The sequence below is a fragment of the Engystomops pustulosus genome, chromosome 2, assembly GCF_040894005.1.
Source record: "Engystomops pustulosus chromosome 2, aEngPut4.maternal, whole genome shotgun sequence".
NCBI classification, from domain to species: Eukaryota; Metazoa; Chordata; class Amphibia; order Anura; family Leptodactylidae; genus Engystomops; species Engystomops pustulosus.
In genome coordinates this window covers 223,605,089-223,625,065 of record NC_092412.1, presented here as the reverse complement: position 1 = coordinate 223,625,065, position 19,977 = coordinate 223,605,089, and the positions used below count along the sequence as shown (strand labels likewise).

Here is a 19,977-nt window from a genome sequence, read left to right as displayed (position 1 = left end):
TAGGTGCAGAGATGAATGTGACTCAGCAGAAAAGTGTGTCCTTACCTTCACCTTCAAATGCAAAGAGACTGAGTATCCTTACCAATAACACTTATTCTATATCCTGGGAATCAGCTTAAAGGAGGTTTACAAAAATTAGCAAGGGTTTTAAAAAAAGAACACCTACTGATTCTGCTCCACACCAGTACTTCCTGTTTACAGGCCTGCGCCATGGAAGATGTGAGTGGTCACAGCACCTGCTTTTTCCAATGAATGTCCTCCCCAACCAGGGGACAACACAGGAAGTGAAATAGCGTCCCATGGTCCGAGGAAGCCATTCATTGGATGAATCAGGTTCCGTGACCCCCTGGACTATCCCCGGGTGTCAGGCCTGAGAACCAATAATACAGGAGCAATGTGGGAAGCAGGGACCAAAGTGGTGTAAGTATGTGTCCTTTTTGCACAACCCTGTCCCAGCTCTTTGGGGGTTTTCCATATTCCTGCTGTTCTGGATATGACTATATTTTCTAGTGAAGTTATTCAAGGAGTTTACTTTGTATGACCACGGAAAGACAACACGCTCTCAACATCTCATACTTTGTATGTCTACCACCATGTAAAGTAGATACGTATATATCTCATATATGGGACACGTTATTTTTTCTGTTTATGCTCTCCTGCTAATGTGCAACTTCGGAAGTTTCACCAAATTTAGATAAGCCAATCACAGCTAATCATAGTGCCTGGGGGGGGGCTACCTTCACCCATGATAGATGCATACTCAGTAGTTCAATCATAAATTAGAGAATTTAACTTTGTGTGATTCTTCGTTTGCATGCATTGTACACACACGCATTATATATCTATATGTAATTTGGATCAGAGATCATCACATTCAGAGTAGCATAAGGGTTTTATTATTTTATTATCCAATCCAAACACTGGAAATCCCCTTTAATTCATGGTACATCCACTTTAATTCTAGTAGTAGTACTGACACTGTTCACCAGATAATCTATTTGCAAGTAATGTCATATAATAAAGATCCAGCCTGGAAAACCTTACCCCGGGACCTTGCGCTGGGGATGCGGCCAGCTGGCCGTCCTCGGGTTGCTGCAGGCATCGCTGCCAGAGGCTTCTCTACTCTACAGAGAAAAGACAAGGTTCATTCACTAAGACTGCAAAACCAAGTGCTGGAAAGACAAGGGATTAAACTGATAAGTATATTAAAATAATTCCGGAGAACTCCTTTAATGAAGAGTCATACACAATGTCAGATAAGAAGGGATAGAGAAGTAACAATGCATGTACTACACGTGGCTTTTTTAGAAGAGACAAGCGTCTGATCACTAAGGGACACCCCAAAAGATCACAAGAATAGAAGTCAAATAGCGGTAAGCAAGTATATATAGGAATGCTAGGTGAGCAGTTAGGTCAGTCCCATAGAAATGAATGGTCCACTACATTCATAAGGGGAACTAAGGGGCTTTTTGTGATCTATGAGGGTGCCAGTGGTAGTGATCAGACACTTATACTCCATTCTGTACAGGGGATATGTGTCGTCTGTATAGTGGTAATACAGGATCATCAGACACAGGGGAAGATTCTATTGTTTTCTCACAAACTGCAAACATGGGTGAAATACTTGCATGAGTACACATACAAGGGGTTATCCAGCCACATCAAGTATTCCCCTATACACAACATAGGGGATAACTTGTTGATCAGGTGGGTTCCAGTGGTGTTTCATCTTTGATCACAAGAATGAGGGTCCATTGTAACCCCAAATGGACAGAACAATAGGTCGCACATGTGCCTGCTGTTCTATTCAACTCTATGGCCATAATGGAGGTAGATGAGTGCAGTTCTATGAAGCGGCAGGGTACAACAGACCCCATTCTCATGATATGTGGGGATACCAGCATGTTATCCCCCTTGCAGATAAGAGAAACATTGGGGTGGCACTTGATGTGGATGGACAACCCCTTTAAGGTAATGTTTGTGTATAAAGACCCAATAACAAAAGTACAGAACCTCAGTTCAGATGAGAAAATGTCACCTCTGCTGTGTCATATAAGAAATGCAGCGTGTAAAGTCATTGCACATGAATCATAGACCTGTAGTGTTATGTAACTAGACCCATGATTACTTACAAGTAATTATCATCACAGCAGCCATATAAAGATGAGAAATACCACCTCCACATCCCACCCCCCACATTACCACGCACTGCACGGTGGGAGGATGCACTCAGCACTTGTAGTACAAGACGTGTGACATGAACTACCTACATTTTGCTATATCTTAGCTTTAATATCACTTGACGTTCCCCTACTGACCTCATTTTGACGCTGCCGATGTCACTGTACAGGTTGAGAAGTGCGGGTATACAGATAGGATGAGCCATGATATCATTCAGCTGGGGTCTTTTGGAAGGGTCCAGGTTGAGCATGCTGAGTATCAGCTGGCGTAACTCAGGGCTATACCGGTCTGATATCGGGGCAAATGTCCCACTCATGATCTTCAGCACCAAAGCAGGTAAATTCTGTAAAGACAAAATATCATATATGTCACTACATTACCATGGAATAGGTGGAGGCAATAAGAGGAATTGACATTTTATGTGGTCACTCAAAGAATTCAGTGAATAATTACATTTTGGTTATAAAATACTTGCCAAATATTTTAATAGACCACATTAGAAGAAGATTTGTGGCCTCTCTTTATAGCTCTTCTCCTTCTTTACTCATGAAAGATTTTTAACCCTACCCTCCAAATCACCCCTCACCATCTGTGCTTTTGACCCAATCCCATCATGCCTTGTGCACTGGTTTTACGCCATATAGGGCATGAAATGTCACAGATGGCACATACCAGGGATTTTTGGACCTTTTGCACTGAGTGCCAGGGCGAGCCAGGGCAGGGACGTGCTGCCTACCCAAACTCATAAGACCCTGTGACAAAAAACTGACACTGGATAAAACTGACGCCAGGTTGGTTCCGCTGTAGGATTTCAAATCCAGCACATGAGTCCTGCCCAGGACAACTTAGAGGTCAGAACCTCGTAGTAATTCCTGTATGTCGCGGATCAGGTGCGCACAACGTGCTAGTCTTAAAGGAAACCTACCATCAAAATTCCAGGGACACTTACTCATAGAATCAGGCACCGTGACTGTGGTAATCTTATATTTGTTATCCACAGTCTCCTTCCTTCTAAAGTCAACTTTTAAAAGTATACTAATGAGAATGGCCTCTGGGGGCGTTACCAGAGCCCTCCGTGATGTAGCTTCACAGGTTGAAGGGCAAGTCCTCCTCCCTCTGCCTGTTGTAAGGGCACACAGTGAAGCTACAGCATGGAGGTTCCCTAGTAACACCCCCAGTGACCTTTAGATTTATTATCATAAATAAATAATGGTTGAAGTTAGAAGGAAGGAGACCATTGATAATAAATATAAGAAGATTATCACAGTCACAGTGCCTGGTTTCATGAGTACGTGTCCCTGGTTTATCCTGCTTGATTTTGATTGTAGATTTCCGTTGATACATCAGCCCCATAGTGCTTTAGTAGCCTAGGACGACCCCCCAGCTCTTAGATGAGCCAATGCTGAGTGAAGGCTGGTGACTCAGACTACCAAAGTACAGAGTACACCGCGTAGTCTGAGATACTAATGGCCTTTATACAGTAATGAAGAAGGATCTGGGAATTTGAGGAGAGTTACGATGATACTTTGCTTTGGTGACAACGTTTAAAAAATAAAAGCAGGAACAGAAAGGTCAAAAAATGTAGACCAGGAATTGTGACAAAGTCAGAAAAGCTGCAGTGTGGTGTCAGGCTAGTTCATGTTTTTCTAGAGATTTTATTAAAGGGGTTGTCTAGGATTAGAAAAACACGTCTTCTTTCTTCCAAGAATAGCATCGCACCTGTCTGGCAGGGCTGAGATAAGGTATTTTGGTGCCCGGGGCAATTTATGCAAAGTGCATCCCCTCCCCCTTTACATTTCCTTATCTGTACTTTGTTTTTTTGTAATCTCATCATCAAAGAGTAAAAAAAGAACAAAAGCGTCCAAGCCAGTACAAGGTGGACACCAAGGGAAAGTCTTCCTTTTCTTCCTTTTTTCTTTAATGTGAAAAAATGGAAAGCTCAGTTCTATCAGGTGCCTGCTGTTTTTTGAAGAAAAAAAAGCCACAGCAACCTGAAATGTATTTATCTCGAAAAACAGTCAAACATCCGATTAAATATATAATATATATATAAATGTATGTCTTATATACCCCGAGGCCCAGGGAGGAAGTGATATTCCACCCCAAGCAGAAAAGGACGAGAATACAGGCAAATATATACCTGATTGTGCAAAAGTTGTGATGCCAGGTGCAAAACATGATCAATGAAGGAGAGGCCCCGCATGATGGAGGCTGCTGTATGATCGATAAACAATGCACGATTAGGACTAGGAACAGATAATGCCTGTCTTTGCTATTATACGAGGGCAGTTCAATAAGTACTCGTGTATGACGACAGATGGCGTTCCTGAGGGAAGTTGGTGTTATCATCGTGTGCTGCCATCTATCGAAAGACGGCAAAACAAATTGCAGACTGATTGATTGGTTAGTTCGGATTTGGCAGCCATTTGAGTAAGACGTGATTTTCGCCAAGATGGAAAAAGAGCAGTATCGTTCGGTAATTCGTTTTTTGTTTTTGGATGGGAAAAAACCGTGAGGAGATAAAAGCAAAGTTGGATGCTGTTTATGAACTGATCCCCTTTTCTTGTAGTCCAGAAGGAATTTTTTCTCCCCAGGTTTTTTTCCTCCTTCTGGATTGATGTATATAATGTATTTAATACATGTATTTAATAAATGATTAAAATTAATATTCAATAAGATTTCTTCTCATCATTTCTCCGCCTAATACTTCTGCAATCTGAGGCCAAACAGAAATATACGGGAGGTACCCTTATGCCTTGTTTCTACACACCTTGTGTGAACGGTGAGAATACCATACATACAATCCTGTTGCTAGCCCTTTTAACCCACCAAGTCCATATGTGTCCCCATAAGGCAGTAATGGGGAACCTATGGCAAGGGAGCCACAAGTGGAACTTGGCCCATCATGACTGCTAACGATATACCATGGACACGATTTCTAAAAAACTTACATTTCTTCTTTATTAATATCAAAGCTGAAAAAGCTTAGGAACTAACCAGTAACAGTCCATAACTCTACTCCACGATGTGCTCCTACGCTTTTTTAGCGTAAAAAAAAGAAGAAGAAAGATACGTTTTTTCAGAAATCGGGTCAGTGGTATATCGTTTGCGATAGGTTTGTGGGTTCACCTTCATTAATCACAGACATCTGCTCCACGTAGTAACTAGTTGCACTGGAAGTTTTTGTTCTTTACAGACTGTACTTGGGACATCATCCCGGCACAGCTCACCCGCATGAAGGGGCCTGATGGATGCAGGTCCTACCTCTAGGACCCAAATAGGAAATGGGGTCCTAGAGGTAGGACCTGCATCCATCATCTACATATGAATATAGTTGAGATAGGAAGACCTCTTCAATTGAAAAGACTGATCTACAATACTACACTCACCAAGGACAATTCTGCATTTTTAATACTAATAATCCTTACCGCAGCTTCAAAGGCTCTTTTAAGACTTGCAAGTTCATACAGGACACAGCCGAGGGCCCAAATATCACTTTTCTGGTTATAGGGTTTCCCCTCACACAGTTCTGGAGAGATGTAACACGGTGTTCCCACAACCTGGAAAATGCACAAAATAAAAAGAGGCACTCACAAATCCTTGGAAATCTGGATTATCTGCATATAATAGACAGTTATATAACTATGGCACAATTTATTTTAATTGAAAACAGTATTGAAGCGATTACTTATGTAGTAATGTTGATGCAATAAAACATATTCTTGAAATACAAGTTGAGGTAAGGGGCTTTTCAACAGGACATATAAGAGAATTTTCTCATTTCAAGCAATTGGCCCCATTACCTCTGGGTTCTTCTCCCAGCGGCTACGTCTTCTCTTCCTGGCAAAGCGGGCAGAGGCACGTCTATACTCCCTGCCCACGCGCACAGGTTAGGACATCATAATGAGTTTGTTTTTTTGAAGGGGACTGTGCTCTGGACAAGTCATTAATGAGGGGGGAGCTCTGATGTGGATATTTCATTAAAAGGGGGGCTTTGCTGTGGGCATTTCATTAAAGGAAACCTACCACAATGGATCTACCTACTATAGTAGATCGGGTGGTAGGTTCCTCTATTGTACGTGAGGATAGCCCTTTTAAGGGCTAATCCTCATGTCCCCTATATCTTTTTAAAACTTTTATTGTGTTGATATGCTAATTTTCTAAAGAGGCTACTGGGGCATGGAGTAGCCGAATCTGAGGCTACACGGCGCGGCTACTTCAAGCCCCAGTAGCCTCTTTGATCCTCCTAACACATATCTTTAGCGTGCAGCTACGAGGAACTGTGTGTACTCATCCGCAAAGCCGAAGTTCTGCACATGCGCAGTAGCTCTGGCTTCGGAGCAGTGACTGTGCAGCTGCGGGCCTGCATTCTGCGCAATCACACAACTCCAGCTTCGCGGACGAGTGTGCGCAGCTTCTCGTAGCTGCGTGCCAAAGATATCCAGGTAGGAGGATCAAAGAGGCTACTGGGGGTGGAGTAGCCGCGCCGTGTAACCTGCCAAAACTTGGCGTACATGTCTCATGATGGATGTGGATGATGTTACTGCTGCTACAACTACATTTAGTAAATTGATTCAGTTAATTCTTTTGTGGTTAGAAGTCGTGTGAATATGTATTTATCAGTCGTAAGTATCTATCCCTGGACGTCAAAAAGTAAAAATATAGTATAGTAAACCAAAAAAAAAAAAGTAATGTAGAGTCCCGGGCAGATGAAAGTAGAAGATTTGTTCTGGACACTCAGCAATTGAAGTCATCAGCTACAAGTTACAGTAATACACAGATTACATCAAGTGAAGTAAATGGCCTAATCAGATCAGGACTTGAGGGTACTAGGTTCTGTACACAATGTTCCTGGGTATATGTGCTGGGAAAGCTTTTCATGAACGCTCCAAATTTATCTAATTGTAATGTATAATGAGAATTCGGCACTTTGTACGAGGACGTTTTGGTACGTGTGTACTTCTAGGCTGCAGCATAGTGAGCGCAGCTGCAGTACAAAGCATGTCATGCATAGCTTCCTGGTTGGACTACACCAGACTCGAACTGCTGCAGTCAGCAAAAAACTAGGTCCTGAGGTCATAGAAAATAAATAACAAGTTAGCATAACCCTAAAAGTGGTGACCGTGTTTCTCCAAAAATAAGCCCTACCCAAACATGATTTTGCAGCCAGTAGGGCTAAAATACAAGCCATACCCCCAAAATGAGCCCTAGTCACAAAAAGTGAGATTATCATCTTTAAAGTTAGGATGTGTTTCTAGGTTCGATGGTTGAGAAGATCCAGCTACATGGAAAAAAGTGACTGATATAAGAAAAGTATCATTGCTAGATATGAGAAAGTGGGGCCAAAGCACAAGAAAGGCATAAGAGACTCACTATAGAATTCAATGTTTTGCAGAGTAATGATGATGTTCCAGAAGATGAAGGTATGTTTATATTTAATATAATATACAGTATATAATAAATGTGGATTTTTTTTCATGGTAAAATAGACATCCCTAAAGTATAAGCCCCTTTGTTTTTAATATAATGTAATATAAGACTAATATAAATGTATCAATGTGTTGCAGGCTCCAACACTGTGGGTCAACAACACGAGTCTAGTTCTGCACCAGATCCATCCTTGTGATGAAGAATTCTGGGGCACTTTAAGACTCTTTAGTTCTACTTTATACCTGCCTTGGGCTCGTCTAGTTTTTTTTTGGAACAGACTATTATCCGCCTGATCACGCCCCATTTTTCAGAGACCACGCCCCATTTTTCAAAGGCTGCTCTCCTTTGTCAGACAAGTCGGTAAAGTTACAAAAATGGTGTAAACGGCTTGATAAATGTGTAAAAATGCTTTTTTTTTAACACCTTAAGTCTTGCTAAAGTTGTTTTATAAATCCCCCCCACTGTATTTTAACAGGTGCATCTTTATAAAGTATTTTGTTATACAGTAGTTTACTGATCAAACATATTAATGTATAATAGGGGTCTGAGAGCTAAACATGACATTATACTTACCCAAGCCACATGCCGGGCCCCTGACTGTAATGGGGTCCATGCACTACACAACCCTGAGGGGCCTATACTCAGTCTCATGCAACATGAATTAAATGTTGGCTGCAAAATGACTTTTTCTCCAAAAATATATCTATATTATGCACCCCCATATGAAGTCTGGGTACGGCGCAGCAGTAGAGCATCAGGTTTGCACCGTATACAGGCACTTCCTGAGCCTCTGGTGTGTGAGCAATGTTATAGATCCAGCTATGGACGTCTTATGAGTATGTTATGAGATATGTTATCTGTCCTTAGAGGTCATCGATATTGTATTCACGTCCCACATATAATAAATATAATAAAATCATTATGACCTTTCTCAGCTTGCATATGACAGTCATACATCTCAGCAGTATTAAGTTTCTTTAGTATTGGGTGAAACCATGAGAAATTCCAGGAATGGAAATGTAAGAGTCGCAGAGAGACAAATCAGACGAAAAATATGTAGCATGCGAAGACACAACAAATGGTATAAATGAAAGTCATGTCAAAGAGAAGGTGAATATCATGTTACCAGTAAGAGAAGAGTATACAGTATACAGCTGTCTACTGCCTGACATGACATGTGACATATGAAGCCTAAATCCCTCACGCTACATTCTGGGATGAGCCAGGAGACCTATAAGAGGTGCAGGTCCATTAATAGAAAAACTAATGTGGAAGGGGTAAAGTGTAACTAAATTATAAATAAATAATACAGATGATAATAGTAAACCTTGTAATATACTTTATTATAGAAATATATATAGGAGCCTGATAAAGTGTCTAATGACTTATCTCCTTACAAAGTCCCTGGATAGTCTAATCTACTCAGAGAGCTGAAACATCAAGGCAAATATTCTTTTAGAAGAGTTAATCATTAGCCTCCTGATCTGTCTGAAGGGGACAGACATCAGAAGACTTTCCTGCTCACTGCAGGAGAAAGAAGTAGAAAAAAGGAACAGAGAAGCTGCTTTACTTGATAAGGTATATTACAAAGTTTACCATTATCACCTGCTCTATTCATTTGTGAAATAGAATTATTTGTGTTTTAGGTCCAGAAGTGGTTGCCAAATTGTGATCAGGTTAGTTATGGGACAAAAATGATGTGGCATAATGCGGAAAAAGATCTCCATCTCTATACACAAGTCACTGCGATTCTTTTCTCTGCCCATATACAGGCAGTCCCCGGGTTACATACAAGATAGGGTCTGTAGGTTTGTTCTTAAGTTGAGTTTGTATGTAAGTCGAAACTGTATATTTTATCATTGTAACCACAGCCAGAACTTTTTTGGTCTCTGTGACAATTGCATTTTAAAAATGTTGGGTTGTCATAAGAATCAATATTAACACTAAAGCTTAATTGCAGACACATTTGATAACTGTTATAGCTGTTTATTGTAGCCTAGGACTAAAGTACAATAAATTACCAATATCCAGAGGTCCATTTGTAACTATGGGTCGTATGTAAGTCGAGTGTTCTTAAGTAGGGGACCGCCTGTACATTTTTTAGTTAAATAAAGAATTCAAACTTAGTTTTTTGTGTTATGCTGGGCCTTTCAGAATATAGAAGGACAGCATTGTAGTCCTGTTATCATCCTTGGGTGATGCAGCTAGAAGCACAGAACCTGGTAACATGTTCATATCCTGGGGTACAAGAAAAACTGAACACTGTGCACTATGAAGATGAAAGAGTTAATAGGGCATGCTATGGATATTTTCACATCACAATTTAGTCTTACTCTTAACATGTACATGTGACATATACATTAAAGGAATGCCTGTAGGGTAGTGACCCTTTCCATGAACAGCGCTACCAGGGAGCATATTTACACTATCTATGGCTGGTATTAGTAGAAAGTGTCTGCTTCCTTCCAGAAAAAGTGCCATGAGTACCATGCACCCCAGGACCTGAGCACTACCATTACTTAATGCACAATGTCAGATTGGGCAGGAGGGGTTCCTCGGGAAATTTACTTTTGAGAACCTATGTTTGTGTTGTTCCATATAACTAGTTCCAATGACTTCAATATGACTACTGACATGGCTCACAGGAGGAGCTTATGCCCGAGGCGACAGGTAACAGGGTCTTGGGGTTCCCCTCTCTGTTTATCCTATGGATAAGAGATAAATGTCCTTTATAGGAAAACCACAAGGGCTCATAGACTGTAAGCTCTTGTGAGCAGGGCCCTCACTCCTATTGTTATAACTGTTTGTACTCTGTAATGTAGTATTTTATTTGTATATGTCCGCTATGATTTGTAAAGCGCTACGGAATATGATGCCGCTATATAAGTAAAGATTATTATTAAGGGCAGTTTCAGAGAATCAGTGATCATGGAGGGTCATGTTTAAAGGAAACCTACCACTGCTCGCATGATAAAATCACCCGGTAGGCTATTTAATACTGATGCCGGTACATACTTTAGTAAGGCACAGCGATCGTTAGTTTAGTTAAGAAAACAATTAACTTACATATGTAAATAGCCCTCCGGTGCTACCCCTATGTCATCTTCGGAAGGAAGATGGCTTCCGATCCTTAATTATTCCGCCTCCTTCATTGTACCTGTCCTCCCTCGGGTGCCGAGAGCCGTGACGTCACCAAGCTCTTGGCACCTATCGCGCATGCGCAGATACTAACTATCGCACAGCCAGCCATCGATAGGTGCCGAGAGCTTGGTGATGTCACGGCTCTCGGCACCCGAAGGAGGACGGCTACAATGAAGGAGGCGGGAATAATTAAAGATCGGAAGCCATCTCCCTTCCGAAGATGACGTAGGGGTAGCACCGGAGGGCTATTTACATATGTAAGTTAAAAGTTTTTTTAGCTAAACTAACAATCGCCGTGCCTAACTAAAGTATGTGCCGGCATCAGCATTAAATAGCCTACCAGGTGGTCTGCTCGCATGAGTTTATCATGATTTCCTTTAAGAGACCGGCCACAGTGCAGAGGACGGGACTCTGAGCATCATATAATATATGATATAAGGAGTCCCTGCTTCCCCATGGAACATGAGCAGCTGGGAAGAAGGGACTTTCATGAAATATCACTATGATGCACAAAGTCTCATCCCCAGCATTGTAGTCCGTCCAAGAAACAGTACACTCCATGATCCATGAGTGACAGAGAGACCACTGTGGTGTGATACTGCCTTAAGGCGGTGAGATTACTATGGTCATTGGTTAAAGGACATCTACCACCAGGATGAAAGACTGTATGTAAATGATCCTGAGGGGCTCCAAGCTCCATTAACACCTATGGAGCCTGGAGCCCCTCAGGTTCATTTACATACAGTCCTGGTGGTAGATGCCCTTTAAAGACAGGAAACCTAGGGGACTGGGCTGCCATGGTTTGGAACTGGGTTTATATGAACGATAGGTAATGATTTATTTTAATGATGTTACAGCATTTACTATTTATTTTAACAAAGATCTTTTTAAAGATATCAGATAACCTGTTAAATACGTGAAGATGCGTGCAGGTTGGGCTCTAGTCCTGCTCTGTGTGTGGTCAGGTTAACATGGCACAAAGACGACTCAGCCAACATTCAAGAAAATGCTGAACTTCAGTGAGCCCGAAATTGACAAGAGCAATGTTTGACCTCACTGTTGACACATGCATTCACTCTAGATGTTGTAATGCTGGTATCCATAAGTGCTTGTATAAGGCTGGCAGAAAAAAGGGTCATTAAAGACTAAATTCCCTGTGTTCCTTCATGGACATATAAGGTTCTGCAAAAAATATATGCCAACTATATAAACAGGTACCACATTTTAGTAAGAAACAAGGATATTTTTTAACAGTTTATTCAATGAATGAGATATTTTACCTAAAATAAAATGAACTTTTGGGCTGAGTTTCCATGTAGTGCCAGCACAGTGGTCAAGGCTGCTGAAAGCTCCTTTGTTGTTAATATTGGCACAATAATGTATGGCACAGGAGTTCTCTGAACCCTATTACAATTCATGATGTAGTTTCATAGTTTATACGGTTGAAAAAAGACACTTGTCCATCAAGTTCAACCAAGGAAGGGTAGGGATTGGATGAGGAAGGGATTTAGGGAAAACAATTCTATATAGCATAACAATCAATGTTATTTAGCTGTAAAAAGGCATCTAGACCCTTCTTGAAGCTATCCGCTGTCCCTGCTGTGACCAGCGCCTGAGGCAGGCTATTCCACAGATTGACCGTTCTCATAGTAAAAAAGCCCTGTCGCCACCGGTGATTAAACCTTGGTTTCTCCAAACGCAGGCAGTGCCCCCTCGTCTTTTGATTTGATTTAATCTGGAACAACTTACCACCATATTTTTTGTATGGACCATTCATATATTTATATAAATTAATCATGTCCCCTCGTAGTCGTCTCTTTTCCAGACTAAATAAATTTAGTTGTTTTAATCTTTCCTCATAACTAAGACCCTCCATACCCCTTATCAGTTTTGTGGCTCTACGTTGAACCCTCTCCAGCTCCAGGGCATCCTTTTTATGGACCGGTGCCCAGAACTGCACAGCATATTCCAGGTGTGGCCGAACCAGTGCCTTGTATAGTGGTAATATTACATCCCTATCACGAGAGTCCATTCCACTTTTGATACATGACATGATCCTACTAGCTTTAGAGGCAGCTGATTGACATTGCATGCTGTTATTCAATTTATGATCTACTAGTACCCCCAGGTCCTTCTCAACAAGGGACTCTCCCAGATTTACTCCCCCAAGGACATATTTTGCCTTTGGATTATTGGCCCCCAGGTGCATAACATTACATTTATCCACATTAAACCTCATTTGCCAAGTGGATGACCAAACATTCAGTTTGTCCAAGTCACCCTGCAGCCTATGAACATCCTCCATAGACTGTATTACACTACACAGTTTGGTGTCATTTAATGTACACCCATTAAAAAATAATCTGCAGGATTGAGTTGAAAATTATGCTCATATCACTGTGTGAGATTACAGCAGGCCAAGGGAGGGGGAAGGGCTGAGGGAGCAGAGGGGATTGGGAGATACTTTCCTGCACAGTGTAACAGCCTGTGAAGTTACAGCAAGGTTGGGCTCTGGTAACCCATCCTCTTCCCAAGCCCTTTGGACTCATTAGCATAATTGGTTGACTTTAGAACAAAGGAAGTCATGGATAACAAATATAAGAAGATTACCACACGGTGCCTGGATCTATAGGTAAGTGTCCCTGGTTTATCATAATGGATTTTGATTTCCTATAATACATTGCGTTCTTGTATAAGCCATTTTAGGCTGGGGATAGGCTGTAATTGTCTTCAAAAAGATAAAACAAGTAAAGCACATGGGTGTCTATTTTCATGGTTTTTCAAACAATTAGAGTGTTACTATAAAAAAAAAAAAACTAATAAATAAAACAATGTAGTCTTGGCTCCCGCTTCCACCTCTGCTCTTCGGTCTTCTAACCTAGATTTGTTTCAATGAGTGCAGTAAGACTCTGAATTCATGCTGCAGCCTGTCACTGGCTTTCAAGAGGCCTTCTGTCTCATTACCAAAGTTTTAAAAGTTGATTTTAGATGGAAGGAGACCATGGATAACAAATATAAGAAGATACCACAGTCATGGGGCCTGGAGTAAGTGCCCCTGGTTTATTTTGATGGATTTAGATGGAAGATTCCCTTTAAGGGAGAGGCTACCAACTCCCCAAACCTTATAATCTGTTTTTAGAGAAATGCACTGTGATACCCAACATGCCTTTATCATTTTTGTCTATTATGCCATTTCTGAGAAATTTCCATTTGAATCCATATGCTAATGAGACAGTTAATGCATTCGGGGTGCATCCTCAGAGCTCACTGCATGTCCACCTGGACCACTACCCTCTCAGTCCAATAAGCAGGAGATTTGTCTTGTGAGAAGCATGGGGAGACACTGAAATATAGGGAAGTGATTCAGGCTGGAATAATGTTCAAGTTGCTGAGGATACACCCTGAGTGCACCAACTGCCTCATTAGCATATGGATTTAACTGGGAATATCTTTGAAATCACATAATTGACAGAAAAGGGGTATGTTGGAAATCATTGTTACCAGCGGATTATATTGTATGGTGGAACTGGCAAATTCCCCTTACATTCACGATTTCCCAGCTTATCTCTCTAACGTTGCCAACAGATGAACAATTTCCTGTGTTCTCAAGCAACATAAGCCAGGCTGGAAGTAGTTTATTTATCTATCCTCAGTGGGATCATATGTGGCTTATCCGAATGAGTACCGTCACACCCCCTGCTAAACTGCCAGTGCATAAGGCCTTCGCCAGTGATCAGGAAATCACAGAACGTCTCCTATACTGAACATACAAGTTGCTAGTCCTCCTTTCTAAGTAAAAGCTTTGTCTACTCACAGTATACGCTTTGCTCTTACTACTGAGAATTTTTGAGATTCCAAAGTCGCCAATCTTCACAATCATCTGGTGTTTGTCCAGGAGGATATTCTGCGTTTTCAGGTCTCGGTGAAGGATGAGTTTGTTATGCACATGATGGAGAGCAAGGAGAATTTGGACAAAGAAATGAAGGATGGTATCTTCATCCAATAGTGAATTACAGCGCTTCTGGATGTATTCGGCTAATGTGCCCCCTACAGGAAGAAAAGTCATTAATAATTAATATGCCAAAAAAAAACTCTAAGGATTCTTTGTGCGATGCGTTTCACATGTCAGTTATAAAAAATTCTGAATCCCTAGTGAGGTTTTACTATTGAATCTGCAATGCCATTGCCACAGTTAATAACACTACTTTAAGTGTATTCATTTTCATTACAGGAGTTGTCAAGGAATACAATTTTAGTTATATTTGGCTGGGGGCTGTGAAAATAATAAACCTCTTATACTTACCTCTCTCCGCACTCCCGCTCAGCCGCGGGGCAGCCATTCAATGCAGGTCTTTATTTGTATACAGGGGCCGGCGGTTGTTTTCCATCTAAGAGATATTGATGACGTATTCATAGACTAGGTCATCCATTTCAGATCTCTTGGGGTCCAACACTTAGGACAAACTGATTCCAGCAGCCTATACTGCTCTTGTGTGAACGGGAGCTGCTCTTCTCAGACAACAAAGCTGTGCTCCTGGCTATATTCTCTGTGTTGATTCTGATGCCAGAGGCTTTAAAAATCAACTGATCACTGGGGGTCCCAGGTGTTGGACCCCCACTGATATGATATAGAATGACTAAGGGACCTAGGGATACAGTAGGTCATCAATAACTCTAAGCTGGAAAATCTTCTTAACAGAAACCCTAAAGAGAAAAAGTCCCATTCTGGACAACCCCTTTAAGACTTATCATCCTGCTTCTGCCTAACATAACAATGCCCATCACTATTTCAAGCACCTCAATTTACAAATACTGCATTGTGAAATATAATCCACTGTATTAAAGGTAATTATAATCTGTGTCTATACAACAATCACCTATTAATGTTTATAAGAACAATTGCATAAATGTGGAGAGGACATCGCCGATACGGGGCTGTCATTACGAGACGAGATGAAAACACATTCCAGTAATTATTGTGGCAGCGATCCTCCAAAACAATGACCGTCCTTATGTCAACACTCTGAGTCACTCTGGTTTCTGACCTGGATTTACATAAGCAACTGGTTTCGATCCTTTTATCAGATTACAATGTCATAACCGCACAGGGCAGAAGGCAGAATTCATGGAGGAAAGGTGTAGCCCATGGAAGGGTTAAAGGTACAAATAAAACCATCCACTTATCTTAGGCAAACTCATAAAGAGGAATGGAGCACAACAGACATGCATGTCTATTTGCGGGGAGAGATGCAGGACCCCGTTCTTGAGATTAGTAGGGGTACCAGTGGCTGGATTTAGTGTACTCCCTGTTTGCAGGCAGTTGGTAAGGACCACTACACAATAATAGTACAATGAATATTTCATTAATAGGATCAAAAACAGAACTTTGGTTCAGAAAGCAATGCAGAGGAAAAAGATGGTTGTATGTATATGCAAATTAACCAATAAATACAATAGGGATCATGCAGAGCCTGGAAGCATCCTAGCAATACTTTTGCAGTGACATTTGCAGCTACTGGGCAGCATTGGCCATTGAGAGTAAATGGAGCATTTGAAAGCTATGACCCGCCTCCGTTGCACTTGCTTGCTTATTTGCATATCCAGTAGAAAAAATATTTTTGCTGTATTACTAAGTTAACTAAGTATAACTAAGTTATGACTCTAATAATGGCCCCTTTATGGTGCAGATATTGTTTTGGATGCATTTTAGTCCTGACAGACACCCTTCATACTATTGAAATTACCAGAAGTCGCACCAAAAGGAGCATATGACTTTACTTTATGTCCACATATGCCATTACCAAAGAGGTTATAAAGCAAAGAAGTGTGAAAACATATAGAAAAACCATACAAATGCACATTTACTTTAACCCAGATGTCATGGCAAGGGCACACCTCGGACCTAAACGGGGAAGCGACACATGCAGGATATCAAGCACATAACCTTAGTGAATTGAGGCACTGCGCATTCCGGTCGGACAATGCACTTCGGGGAACGTGTCAGGGACGGGTAAGTAAATTTACGTCTAGCTGTGTCTATGCGACCTAGAAACACAACACGAATATGGTAAAAAAACGCGGAGTTACTCCTGCATAAAACCAGAACTGTGTTTGTAGGTGCAATGGTTCAGAAATGATAGCAGTTTAAAATGTGCCCCTGCCACAGACGGTCAGCTGAAGGGAGCACGAGAAGGAGGAGGGAGCTGCAGGGAAGAGGGAGAAGACAGTTTAAATAATACATGCACCGCCTGAATCTGTAGCTGAAGCTAGAGCAGGGTGAAGGAGTGACACCATGGCCCTGATGTTTACCAGCACCTGGACAGTGGTGTCAAAAGACTTGCACAAAACACATAACAGACATCTCAATAAAGTTTAGACTTTACACTACCCCTCTCCTATTTATACCTGATCTTTAGTGTAAAATAATGTGGCTTCTTCTCTAGTGATACTTATTACATACTACAGTAAAATCCAAAATAAAACCCTCAGAGAGAAAATACATTGGAAGCAGATGTATCAAGCCTAGTGCGCCAGATTTTTCACACATGTTCTTCAATATTGCAGATTACACATGATGCATATGCCTTTATCTTTAGGGGTTTGGTAAAGAATTCCACAAATAGGCTTAAGGTACACACCTGGAGCATACTCCATAGCAATCATAAGGGCCTTGTCTTCCAGGAAATTCTCATAGTATTCAATGATATTTGGGTGATTCAGCAATTTCAGGACCTGGCATTCGTTCTGTGCGGCCAGGCGCTCATCTTTAGTCATCTGCTCCACAGGGATTTGCTTGATGATCACTAATTTTTGGTCGGCTTTTCTCAGGCACAAGTGCACGATCCTGTGGACAAACAAGAACAAGTCACATATCAATGATCACTCCTACAACCAAGTGGAATCCAAACCTAAATATCTAGGAGACTCCTGGAAAAATGGGAGACCTCCAATAAGCGAGGGCATATTTTCCTGGTTTCACATATCTTTATATTTATAACTTCCACTCATACTTTATTGCCGGATACTGTTACACACAATATCGTCCTTATGTCCAAATACTGAATACCATGACAATACTGTCCAAATATTGCATGCCATGGATCCCATGACAAAAGGTACAGAAGTAAGGAGCAGTGTTTGGGGTCTGTATAAACATGGCGTCTGGTGTTTGTATACATTGGACAGCAGATTTCTGTCTAAAAATAAATTCTATTCGGAGTTCTATATTAATAAAGGGGACTAGGCTTAAGTATTTTTAAAAGGGAGGATATGGTATTAGGGTCATTTAAAAGAAAAAAAGGATCTGGCATGATGTCTATTTAAAAGGACACTGTCACCAGATTTACCCCATTTAACTGATAGCTACTTTGGGTATAGGATGAGATATCCTTTCTAGAATCTCGTCTATACAAAAATCTACTCCAAATTTATAAGCAAATGAGCAGTTAGGTTTAGGGGCTGCAGGGGGAGAGTGTTAATTCAGACACCCCTATCTTCAGTTGTACGGTAGCTCCTTTTGGTTTCATTTTAAAGATAAGACTCTCATCTTTCAGGTGGCATTACACTTGTACACTGTTATGTAGAATCTATAGATTTGGACATACAGGTAGTTTAAGATATAGTTGGGGGTATCATATAGGGACTACAGTATTTTTGGTAGTCAGGGAGTCTACCGCCCCACTCTTACTATCTTTGGACATGAATTTGATGGATTAGAAAGTTGGAGAACGCAGGTGAAACAGAAGGACAATATACGGGTTTTATTGTAGTCTGTTACCATGGAGACACATGGATCTGTAGAGGAACTGGACATACAAAACTATTTTAAATCAAAATGACGAAGTGCACTTCATTTATTTCCATGTAAGATGCATTAGGACAATTACACTATAGGTGGAGATTGCTGACATATTATATAGAGAAATATGGCTCCCTGTATAACAGGTGTACAGGACTGACACTGTATATAAGGAGTGTCACTCTATATAAGGGTAATGATAGGTGTATGGAGAGAGCGCTGTACTCATGACATCACATGACCCGGCACCAGGCTGTGCATGTCGCGATATATCATCGGGATCAGCCAGCTGTATACTGAGACACAATACATCATGATGATATAGGAATCCCAGGAATCTCACCCGAAGGCTCCCCGGCCGACCACCCGGATTTTCTTGTATTTCTCCATCTTGAAGCCCCCGGCACAAACTTCCTACCGTATCCATGGTTACACTTCCGGGAAACCGTACGGAGGCTTGTGGGGGACAAATTGTGAAAAGCCACAAGTGTGTGGAGATTTCTCGAACTTTGGTTTCTGTTCAAAAGTGCTGTGTGCTGTATACATGTGCTGTGTGCTGTATACATGTGCTGTATGCTGTATACATGTGCTGTATAAATGTGATGTATAACTGTGCTGTGTACATGTGCTATCTGCTGTATGCTGTATACATGTGCTGTATACTTGTGGTGTATACATGTGCTGTGTGTTGTATACATGTGCTGTGTGCTGTACACTTGTGCTGTGTGCTGTATATAAGTGCTGTATACATGTGCTGTGTGCAGTATACATGTGCTGTGTGCTCTATATATGTGCTGTATACATGTGCTGTATACTCTATATATGTGCTGTTTACATGTGCTGTGTGCTGTATACATGTGCTGTGTGCAGTATACATGTGCTGTATACATGTGCTGTGTGCAGTATACATGTGCTGTGTACATGTGCAGTATACATGTGCTGTGTGCTGTATATATGTGCTATGTGCTGTATACATGTGCTTTGTTATGTAAAAGTATGTGATGTACATATGTGCTGTGTGATATACTAGTATGCGATGTACATTTATGCTGTGTGATATACTATGTAATGTATGTGCTGTGTGCTCTATATGTGTGATGTGTTTATATGCTGTGATAAAAAGCTGCGTATATGTTCTGTGTTTAATACTATGTGATGTATATACCGTATGTGCTGTATGATGTACTATGTGGTGTACATTGTGATGAGTGTAATAAACCACCTAATTTACATATTTGCTGGGTTGTACGTGTGTGATGTAGTCTTTGATGTACAATGTGATATACTATCTGATGTACATGTGATGTACTGTGTGTTGTAGTTAGACAAACCTCGTTCCTTTTGAAAAGCTAAGTGGTAACTTCTAGAATGTAGCATAATGTTGAAAACAAATCTACATTTTGAGTTTTTGTTTTAGTAGTAAAGGT

At 41.0% G+C, this 19,977-nt stretch overlaps 1 protein-coding gene across 2 annotated transcripts in view; it reads right to left on the bottom strand.

Annotated features, from left to right (window-relative positions):
- Positions 1-19,001, bottom strand: part of NEK8 (NIMA related kinase 8) — a 45,053-nt gene extending 26,052 nt beyond the window's left edge. For both annotated transcript variants that reach the window (XM_072138271.1, XM_072138272.1), the window contains exons 1-6: positions 18,894-19,001; positions 17,391-17,596; positions 14,567-14,799; positions 5,610-5,741; positions 2,319-2,524; positions 1,045-1,124 (exon numbers count right to left, since the gene is read on the bottom strand). In XM_072138271.1, the coding sequence (XP_071994372.1) occupies positions 1,045-1,124; positions 2,319-2,524; positions 5,610-5,741; positions 14,567-14,799; positions 17,391-17,596; positions 18,894-18,940 (904 nt within the window). In that variant the 5' untranslated portion in view covers positions 18,941-19,001. The remainder of the gene's footprint in view (positions 1-1,044; positions 1,125-2,318; positions 2,525-5,609; positions 5,742-14,566; positions 14,800-17,390; positions 17,597-18,893) is intronic.
- Positions 19,002-19,977: the final 976 nt, after the last annotated feature.